This window comes from Rhincodon typus, chromosome 37, assembly GCF_021869965.1.
Source record: "Rhincodon typus isolate 14 chromosome 37, sRhiTyp1.1, whole genome shotgun sequence".
NCBI classification, from domain to species: Eukaryota; Metazoa; Chordata; class Chondrichthyes; order Orectolobiformes; family Rhincodontidae; genus Rhincodon; species Rhincodon typus.
Window position 1 is genome coordinate 2497783 of NC_063368.1, and position 10997 is coordinate 2508779.

The 10997-nt window shown below is 45.1% G+C and overlaps 1 protein-coding gene across 2 annotated transcripts in view; it reads right to left on the reverse strand.

Annotated features, from left to right (window-relative positions):
- The window catches only part of fam234b (family with sequence similarity 234 member B), a 53493-nt gene that overhangs the window by 42211 nt on the left and 285 nt on the right, over positions 1–10997 (reverse strand). For both annotated transcript variants that reach the window (XM_048617603.1, XM_048617602.1), the window contains exons 2-3: positions 5555–5965; positions 2242–2358 (exon numbers count right to left, since the gene is read on the reverse strand). In XM_048617603.1, the coding sequence (XP_048473560.1) occupies positions 2242–2358; positions 5555–5965 (528 nt within the window). The remainder of the gene's footprint in view (positions 1–2241; positions 2359–5554; positions 5966–10997) is intronic.

Consider the following 10997-nt stretch of genomic DNA (forward strand, 5'->3'; position numbering starts at 1 on the left):
CGCGCCAGGGACGGCGTCACTGAGACACTGAGAGACACACGCGCCAGGAACAGGGTCACTGAGATACTGAGAGACACACGCACCAGGGACAGGGTCACTGAGATACTGAGAGACACTCACCCGGGCCAGTGTCATTAAGATACTGAGACACACACGTGGGAAGACAAAGGGCGCTGGTGGAGGCTTGCTTTTCAGACTGGAGGCTCATGACCAGTGGTGTGTCACAAGGATCAATGCTGGGTGCAGTGCTTTTTGTCATTTATATAAATGATTTGGATGTAAACATAGGAGGTATGGTTAGTACATTTGCAAATGACATCAAAATTGGACGTGTAATAAATAGCAAAGAAGGTTACCTCAGAGTACAACAGGATCTTGATCAGAAGGGCCAATGGGCTGAGGAGTGGCAGTTGGAGTTTAATTTAGATAAATGTGAGGTGCTGCATTTTGGAAAGGCAAATCAGGGCAGGGCTTATACACTTTAATGGTAAGGTTTTGCAGAATGCTGCTGAACCAAGTGACCTAGACAGAATAGTGAAGAAGGCATTTGGTTTGGTTGCCTTTATTGGTCAGTGCACCCAGTATAGGAGTTGGGAGGTCATGTTGCAGCTGTACAGACATTGGCTAGCCACTTTTGGAATAATGCGTGCAATTCTGGTCTCCCTGCTATAGGAAGGATGTTGTGAAAGGGTTTGGAAACGATTTACAAGGATGTTGCCAGGGTTGGAGGATTTGAGCTATCCGGAGAGTCTGAATAGGCTGGGGCTATTTTCTCTGGAGTGTCAGAGGCTGAGGTGTAACCTCATAGAGGTTTATAAAATCATGTGGGCATGGATAAGGTAAATGGACAAGGTCTTTTCCCTGCGGTGGCGGTGTCCAAAACTAGAGGGCAGAGGTGAGAGGGGAAAGATTTAAAAGTGATCTAAGGGGCAAGTTTTTCATGCAGAAGGTGGTGCATGTATGGAATGAACTGCCAGGTAGTGTTGGTGTAAGGTGGTGTAATAGGTGGAGAAGGAGCCCAGAGAGAGAAAGAGAGGGAGATATTAAAGGGCTCCAAAAAAATAAGGGTTTCTGGATGGCGGTGTAGGACAGAAGAGAAACTGAATAAGTGGTAATGAGAGAGGAGGGTTGCAGAGAATGAGTAATCTGTGCTGAAAGAAAACTGTGGTAGTAGGCCCGAGAGTGGGCGAGAACGGATTGGCTGTGCTAACAGTAACCTATGTCATAACAGGATTGGGTGTAGGGTGGGTAAAGAAAACATGGAAGGATGAAATCAGGCTCTAAAGATATTGAATGAAAATAAAAACTGAAAGGACTGCAGATGCTGGAAATCAGAAACAAAAACAGAGATTGCTGGAAAAACTCAGCAGGTGTGACAGCATCTGTGGAGAGAAATCAGTCTTAAATGTTTCGGGTCCAGTGACCCTTCTGTAGAACTCTAAAGTTATTGAACTTGATGTTGAGTTCCAGAGGTTGCTCAGTCCCCAAGCGGAGAATAAGATGCTGTTCTTTGAGCTGGTGCTGAGGCATGCTGGAACACTGCAGCAGGCCTGTGACAGGAACGCTGGCCAGGGAACACACTGGTGTATTGAAGTGGCTGGTAACTGGCAGCTCCGAGTTATGTTTACTGACAGAACATGGGTGTTCAGCAAAGCTGTCACCGAGTTTCAGTTTCACCTCCCCAGTGTAGAGGATACCACACTGTGAGCAGCAAATACAGTAGACTAGATTGAAAATCACTGCTTCACTAGGACGGCACATCTGGAGCCTTGGATGGTGAGGAGCAAGGAGGTACAGACATGTGTTACATTGTCTGTGCTTGCATGGGAAGGTGCCTTGGGTGTGTGGAGAGGTGCGGGAATGGAGGAGGAGTGTACCAGCGTGCCGGGAAGGGAACAATCCCTGCTGACATGAGAGGGAAGGGAAAAGTGTGTCTGGTTGTGCCTTCCTGTTGGAGGTGATGGAAATAGCAGCTCACAATCCTTTGCTTGCATAGGTTGGTGGGGTGGTAAATGAGGACCACAGGGATCCTATCGTTGTTGTAGGAGGAAAAGAAGGGTGAGGACAGAAGTGTGGGAAATGGGTCGGCCGCAGCTAAGGGCCCTGGGCTCTGCCAGCAACTCTTGTTTTTGTTTCAGATCTCCAGCATCCACAGTTCTTTGTCTGATTGTTGTGGATTCCTGTCCAGTAGTCACCACATTGTCACAACTGCAGCAAATACTCCATCCAACCCTAAATTACCTTGTGGCCTGAGGCCTCCTTTCTGGTCTCGGACTTTCCCGGTGGAACCGAACGAAATAATTACATCAGAAACTTGGTCATCATTAACATCCCAGAGCGTCATCACAGGAGGGAAACCTAAAGGAAAGGAGAATCTTGGATGAACAGGAGGAATTGCAGGAGAGACACAGAAAAACAGAGCACCTAGAATGAGCAAAGGCCTCTTGGCCCATTGAGCTGGTGTGGATTTATTTAAAAATCGTCAAACTTTTTGGGTTCTTCTGCCTATTTCTACAGTTGCTTCGCTCTTGGGCAATGGTGACCATCTCTCAGTTACCTGCTGCAGTTTCTTCTGGACGGTGCAGTGAGACCTGTCCTATTCAAATCAACAGAAAGACTTGACGGCTGATATTGGTATGGTTCACGGACAGAGGACACAGCTTCCTGTGTGCTCAACCTGGTGTCTCTTACTGACTCTTACCAGCCCATCTGGGAACACGGAAACCAAAGTAGGTAATTTAACCCTTGAGTCTATTCTGCCATTCAATGAGAATGTGGCTGAAGTGCAACCTAATCCCACATGATGGTCTTTGTCCCATACTCCTTTAGTCCCAGATGTTCCTCCTGAGTCTTTTCGACTTTGCTCCTGACCTGGTTTTCCCCCTATTTTGCAGCAACTCTGCTCTCCTCTGGTTTGACTCTTGTTGCACCTGCCCTCCTGATGACACTGCCAGAAAGGCCTGATCCATTTTCCTGCAGCGATCCACAACATCACTTTACAGGGGAAACCAGGGACATAGCATTAAGGCCAACAAGGTCCACACCCCAAGAATGCATTTAATTTTAAATAAAATCCACCAGCAAGCTGATGGTCAAAGTGGTCATGATAAGGATCTCATTAATTCAGAGGACAGCAATCCAGACAGAGCTGTAGCCAATCAATGGCATCTAAAGTTCTTAAAGGGGTAGCACAATTTTCAATATCTGCTTGGTAACCATCTGGCTCAGGTTCATAGTGAAATATGCAATCATCAGGCAGAACTCAGGGCTTTTCCCATTTGTTTAGAAGACAAACTGTATGTGGACAATTAGAATGTTGTTTAGAGCTCAGTCAGTAAACAACAGGTCATTCAACCTACTGTATCAGTGCTTGCTCTGCACTCCTGTTCTTAACCCATTGGCTCTGCAAGTTGCTTTCTTTTCAAATATTTACCTAATTCTATTTGTAATTTATTATTGAAGCTGCTTCCACCACCCTTTCAGGCATCTCATTCCAGATTAGAGAAAACCCATCTTCTCTCTGGTTCTTTTGCCAGTCATGTTACATCTGTGTCCTGGTTATCAACTCTCCTTCCAGTGGATACAGTTCTCCTTCTTTACTTTATCAAAAACCCCCATAAATTCTGCTTCTACCATCCTTTCAAGCAGCAAGTTCTGACTCTGGCCATCCAGTTGAAAAGATTTCACAACCCCCAAAGATTTCAGTTTTTTGTGACTGCACTCCTTCGAAGTACCTTGAAATATTTTACTTTGTTAAAAGGTACTATACAAATGCAAGATAACAAGGTGTACAGCTGGATGAACACAGCAGGCCATGCAGCATCAGAGGAGCAGGAAAGCTGACGTTTTGGGCCTAGACCTTTCTTCAGAAACCCTTTCTGAGGAAGGTCTAGGCCCGAAATGTCAGCTTTCCTGCTCCTCTATTGCTGCTTGGCCTGCTGCGTTCATCCAGCTCTACACCTTGTTATCTCAGATTCTCCAGCATCTGCAGTTCCTACTATCTCATACAAATACAAGTTATTTTTGAATTAGCAAAGTTTTGCACATTTTGTGCAGAAGATTTGGTGCCACTCAAAATTTCAGTAAATCTCCTACTTCATGATTTTTCACTATGGTTTATTCCTAACTGTAATAAATCAGATTTGTAGTTTATAACCTGAGTAACCCGATCTAAATGACAGAGTCTGCAATTATTAGGGGTGTGAGGCCTCGTGTCAATTAACAAGAATGAGTTATAGTGACAGAGGCTCGACCATCTCTTCTGCAAGGAGAGAAAGCTCACCATAGGAACTGGTGCTTTGTGTTGCAAAATTAATCTTGTAAAATGCTACATTTGTTACGTTTGTTATCTGAGAGTACACACTCTCAGAAGAGATGCTGAGTGCAGGGCAATTCTTTACTGATAAATTGCAGCAGTGGTTATTCCTAGCCCATTCCCCATTGCCTTTCATCAATTGGTTCTGGTCGATGTTATTATTAAGCCGGAGAGGGTTCAGAAGAGATTTAGCAGGATGTTGCCGGGGATGGAGGTTTTGAGTTATGGGGAGACGCTGAATTGGGTGGGATATTTTTCACTGGAGCGCAGGCGGTTGAGGGGTGACCTTCTAGAGGTTTATAAAATCATGAGGGGCATAGATAAGATGAATGGCAGGTGTCTTTTCCCTAGGGTGGGGGATTTCAAGACCGGGGGCATATTTTTATGGTGAGGAGAAAAATTTTAAAAAGAGATGAGGGGCTTTTTTTTTGTTTTACACAGAGAGTAGTTTGTGTGTGGCATGAACTTCCAGAGGAAGTGGTGGATGCAGGGTACAGTTACAATGTTTAAAAGACATTTAGAGAAGTACATGAATTGGTAAGGTTTGGGGGGATATGGGTCAACAGTAGGCAGATGGGAAAAGTTTAGTTTGGGATTATGGTCGGCATTGCCTGGTTGGACTGAAGGGTGTGTTTCTGTGCTGTATGATTCTATCACTCTGTGATTTGGGGGTAGTGTCTGTTCATTCAAAACACTGGCTCTATGACAGTCAGAAGAAGCATTCAAGGGGGCAATGGATGATTATTTGGATGGTGATATCGTGCAAGGGTATGGGGAGAAAGCAAGAGATTGACACTAGGTAATGATGGTTGTTTGAAAAGCTGGTACAGACACGATGGGCTAAATGGCTTCCTTTTGCACTTATGATTCTGTGAAGAAAAGGCAGAAAATGTTAGGAAAGACGCAAAAGCAAAGTGTCCTTCATTCAGAGCAATTTCCATTCCTTTGAGTGAGTCCTTTCAGCCTGACTGTACAGCAGCAGCTACAGTATAACATCAGCCAGTGTAGTTTTACAATCTACTGCTGAATGCTGAGGGTAGTGAGGGATGTCGGGTTCTCCTATGTCCAAACTTCACTCAGCATCTTCTAAGTATGACTGGGCAAATGTCAGCAATTCTGCCTGGCAGAATCACCAGGGTGCACTGACATTGCAAGGTGTTGTACTGGTCCTCCCTCCCCATTAATCTATGTCATAAAGCATGATTGCCATTGCATTTCCACTATCTGAGCTCTGCTCACTGGCTGCTTGGCCTAGGCTTCGGTTCCACGAGGTCATCTGTGGCTGGCTCCTTGGACACGGGATGAAGAAAGCGCAGACCAGAACGAGGACCATGGCGAACGCAAGGGTGAGGAGGAAGGCAGTGGTCCGGAGGCAAGGGACAAGCGAGATTCTGGCTTTAACAGTAAACTCGTCGGAGACCTCAGTCGCACGGACCTCCGCTGAGCTGGGTTCATCTGGCCGCCGTTGCTTCGTTTTCAGCGTGTGCATTTCGACTGCGGCATCGGTGTCTCTGTCACACACAGCCTCGACACTGCCCTCAGTCTGGACATTGCCATTTTTCTGGAAGCTAAGATCGCTATCATCCTCGCTGTCATCACTGTCAGCCTGACAGAGTGGGTCGTACTCTCCCAGATCATGAATCTTTTTCCCTGGAAAGCAAAGAGTTGTTGAAAATGATGTTTGTCAACGTTCCCCTCATTTCCAAATACCTTAACCCTGTTCAAACAGGATTCTGCGTTCTTTCAGTTTCTCACCACCAACCCGTGCAAACATCATTCCCTGCTCACACCGAGCAAGTGACTTCCACCTAGGCATCTCCTGAACCCTATTGGATGTGGCTTAGATACCCTCTGGGGTAGTACGCTCAACTCTACATCAGTCCTTTCAAATCCAGTTAACATGTGACTTAGGAGCTGGGGTAGGCCATTCGGTCTGAGTCTGCTGCACCATTCAATAAGACCATGGCTGTTGTGGTTGCAGTCTCAACCTCACTTTCCCATCTGCCAACCCTTACTACTCAACTCCATTTATTATCGAAAAGCTATTTAACTCAGTCTTGAATAATTTGAAAGATCCAGCCTCCATTACCTTTTGGGGACGAGAATTCCACACTCTAATGACACTCAGAGAAAAAAAAAATCCAAACTCTGACTTAAAAGGAAACTGCCTTATTTATAAATTATGTTTTCCATAATATACACACGGGCTGCCGTCCTCTCTCACATACACAGAGGCTGGGACTGCTCGTCTCTCTAAAAAGCATGGGGCTTCTATTCTCTGCAAAATATACAGGGGCTGCTGTTAGCTATAACATTACAGGGTCTAGGGCGGCATGGTTGCTCAGTGGTTAGCATTTCTGCCTTACAGTACCAGGAACCTGGGTTCAATTCCAGCCTTGGGTAACTGTCTGTGTGGAGTTTGCACATTCTCCGTGTCAGTGTGGGTTTGTCTGGGTGCTCTAGTTTCCTCCCACAGACCAAAGATGTGTAGGTTAGATGGATTGGCCATGCTAAATTGCCCCGAAGTGTCTAGGAATGTGCTGATTAGTCATGGTAAAGTGTGGGGTTATAGGGATAGGATGGGGGGGACTGGGTCTGGATGGGTTGCTCTTCAGAGTGTTGGTGCAGACTTGATGGACCGAATGGTCTCTTTCCGCACTGTTGGGATTCTATGATTCTACAACTATTATTCTGTGAGATATATAGGGACTGCTACTCTCTGTAATATGCATAGGGCTGCTAATTTATATCATACACACAAGTCCTCTACTCCATAAGATATAGAGGGATGGCTATTCTCTATAATATTCACAGCTGTTGCTATTTTCTACTATACACACAGCAAATTCTATTTGCTGCAAAATACATTCTCCAAAGCATAGACAGATGCGGTTTTCACAATAATATACAATAATGACTGCAATTCTCAATCATATAAACAGGTACTTCTATTCTCAACAAAACAATCAGAGACCGCTATTCTCTGCAATAAGCAGAAGGGTTATTCTCCATCATACTCACTGGGGTTGTTTTTCTCCAGAATACACACTGGAACTTTTGTTGCCTGTAACTTACAGAGGGACTACGATTCTCTTTAACATAATGGATAAGGCACTGGCCTAAGCCAGGGATTGTGGGTTCGAGTCCCGTCTGGGGTGTCTAATTTTTAAGCCTGGTCTTCTTGGCTGACCTTGGTCATATGTGACTTCACTTCTCATCTACTCTGTAAAAATCCCTGTGCCTGCATTTAGATGATGCTGTTCAATAGGAACCTGCACAGGTAGGTGGAAAAATACAGGACTTGGGGGATCTGCAGGATATTGGGGTGAATTGTGTCAAAGGGGCAGCACAATCACAATGCGACGAATGCTGGCTAAGATTCCTTGATTTGTCCTCATTGTAGTTGCGGGTGGCATGGTGGCTCAGTGGTTAACACTGCTGCCTTACAGCACCAAGGACCCAGGTTTGATTCCAGTCTCGGGTGACTGTCTGTGTGGGGTTTACACATTCTCCCAGTGTTTGTGTGGGTTTTGCCGGGTGCTCCGGTTTCCTCTCACTGTGCAAAGATATGCAATTTAGGTGTATTGGCAATTCTAAATTACCCATTGTGTTTGGGGATGTGTAGGTTAGCCATGGGAAATGCAGGGTTATAGGGAAGGGGGATGCGGATGGGGATGGGTTGAATTCTCTTTGGAGGTTGTTGTGCACTCATTGGGCTGAATGGTCTGTTTCCACACCGTAGGGATTCTAAAATATAGACAGCTGCAGTTATTCCCTCCAATTTGGAGCGAGACTGCTATTTTGTCAATTGTTAGAAAAAGCCATCTGGCTCACTGATGTCCTTTGGGGAAGGAAATCTGCCATCCTCACCTAGTCTGGTCTACATGTGACTCTGGATCCAGAGCAATGTGCTTAGCTCTGAATTGCCCTCTGGGTCCAATAAATTCTAGCCTAGCCCACAAAAAGGTAGCATCCAAGTTCACAAGTAGTGGAGAAGACAAATGGAATGTTGGTCTTTATTTCAAAGGGAATGGAGTATAAAAGTTGGGAGGATTTGCTAAAACTATGCAAACCAATAATCAGCTGGTATACTGTGAACACTTTTGGTGCACTTATCTAAGGAATGATATAGTTATATACTGGAGGCAGTCGAGAGAAGATGCGCTAGGCTGAGGCATGCCTTATGAGGTGATGTTGGGTCTACTCTCGTTTAAGTTTAGAAGAATGAGAGATGACCTTGTGAAACATAGAACATTCTTTTGGGGACTTGTGGGAGAGTGTAGGACCAGAATGCATCCTTTCAGAACAAGGAGTCACGCATTTAAAACAAGGATGAGGAGGAATTTCTTCTCTCAGGGGTCAATGAAGCTGTGGAATTCTTCACAGCAGAGAGTTGGGTCAATAAGGATATTCAAGGCTGAGATAGAGAGATTTTTTAATTGTTAAGGAAATCAAGGATTATGGGGAAAAGACAGGAAAGTGGAGTTGAGGATCATCATATCAGCCACAATCTTATCTAATGATGGAGAAGACTCAATAGGCTGATTGGCCCATTTCTGTTGCTATGTCTTATGGGCAAATAGTGGACATCACAAATCCTCTATAAACCCCCCCATCAACAGGGTATAAATCTTTTATTTTTGAGGGTTAATTTGTAATTTTCATGTGGCTACTTTTCATTGAGTCCTTTTTCAAGATGATGCAGTCACTTAGTAACATTACCTAGTGTGTTAACGTTAATATACGGAGCATTTAGGCTGCACAGAAACAGAATTCGAAGCATACATCAATGTCTTCAATAATTATCAAACCTCCATCAAATTTAAGACCATAACACAGAAGTAAAACATTAATTTCTGAGACATCACAGTATTTATGTTGGCAAAAGTCAACAATTTATTTTTCCCTAAAATAAGTGACACACTTCTATGCACAAAAAGCCATTACCCTAAAGACACCTTTCAGATTGGTGAGTTCACAAGTGGTGGGTTTCTTAATGCATATTCACAAAGGTGGAATACTTTAGCCAGGCATTTAGAACTCTTTTCACATCATGTCAGATTTAAATTTAACATCTGGATCCAATGCATCATCCTCCAAAACTTCCGCCATCTGCAATCCGACCCGACCACCAAAGACATTTTTTCCTCTCCACCCTTATCTGCTTTCCGGAGGGACCACTCTCTCCATGACTCTCTTGTCCGCTCCACACTCCCCTCCAGCCCCACCACAACCGGCACTTTTCCCTGCAATCGCAGGAAGTGCTACACCTGCCCCACCTCCTCCCTCACCCCCATCCCAGGCCCCAAGACTTTCCACATCAAGCAGGTGTTCACCTGCACATCTGCTAATGTAGTATACTGCATCTGCTGTACCCGTTGTGGCCTCCTCTACATCGGGGAAACCAAGCGGAGGCTTGGGGACCGCTTTGCAGAACACCTACGCTCGGTTCACAATAAACAACTGCACCTCCCAGTCACGAACCATTTCAACTCCCCTCCCATTCCTCAGACAACATGCAGCCCAATGGTGTCAATGTGGATTTCACAAGCTTCAAAATCTCCCCTCCCCCTACTGCATCCCAAAACCAGCCCAGCTCGTCCCTGCCTCCCTAACCTGTTCTTCCTCCCACCTCAAGCCGCACACCCATTTCCTGCCTACTAACCTCATCCCATCCCCTTGACCTGTCCGTCCTCCCTGGACTGACCTATCTCCTCCCTACACTCACCTTTACTGGCTCCATCCCCGCCTCTTTGACCTGTCTGTTTCCTCTCCACCTATCTTCTCCTCTATCCATCTTCTATCTGCCTCCCCCTCTCTCCCTATTTATTTCAGAACCCCCACCCCCATTTCTGATGAAGGGTCTAGGCCTGAAACATCAACCTTCCTGCTCGGCCTGCTGTGTTCATCCAGCTCTACGCCTTGTTATCCCAGCAGCACACCACTAGTCACAGGCCTCCAGTTCAAAAAGCAACCCTCCACCACCACCGTTCTTTGCTGCGTCTTCATTATTTCAAATGACATCGGCGTCACTTACAACACCAGCTGACCATTCTAATCACTTTGAAGCTGATTAGTTCTGCAGGCTATTTCAGAACTCATTTAAATATCACTATTGGTCAGAGTTAATCTTGTAAACCAGATAAGGGTAGCAGATTTCATTCGTTAAAGGAGATCAGTGAACCAGATGAGTTTTTAATAACAATGATAGTTTCCTGGTCACCATTACTGAGACGAGCATTCAATTCAAAATTTTATTGATTGAATTTATATTTACACAAGAATGGTGTGGTGGGATTTGACGACTAGCCTAAGGCTCAGGATAACACCACCCTCTGCTCTGTGCAGTGACCCATATTGACGCTGTTGAGGATAATGTCAGAGCAAGCGACCTTCAGAAAAGACTGAGGTATCACTGAAAGTGTGACGCGTTTACATAGTTTCTGTTCTCACTACAGACATAAGTAGTGGTATTATCGCTAGACTATTAATACTGAGACCCTGGTAATGTTCCAGTAAATATCTGGAATTAGGAGTCTAACGATGACCACGAAACCATTTTAGATTGTCAGGGGAAAAAACCCATCTCGTTCACTCACGTCCTTTAGGTAGGAGACTACCATCCTTAGCCTTGTCTGGTCTACCTGTGTCTCCAGACCTATAGTGATGTGGTTGATTTCTG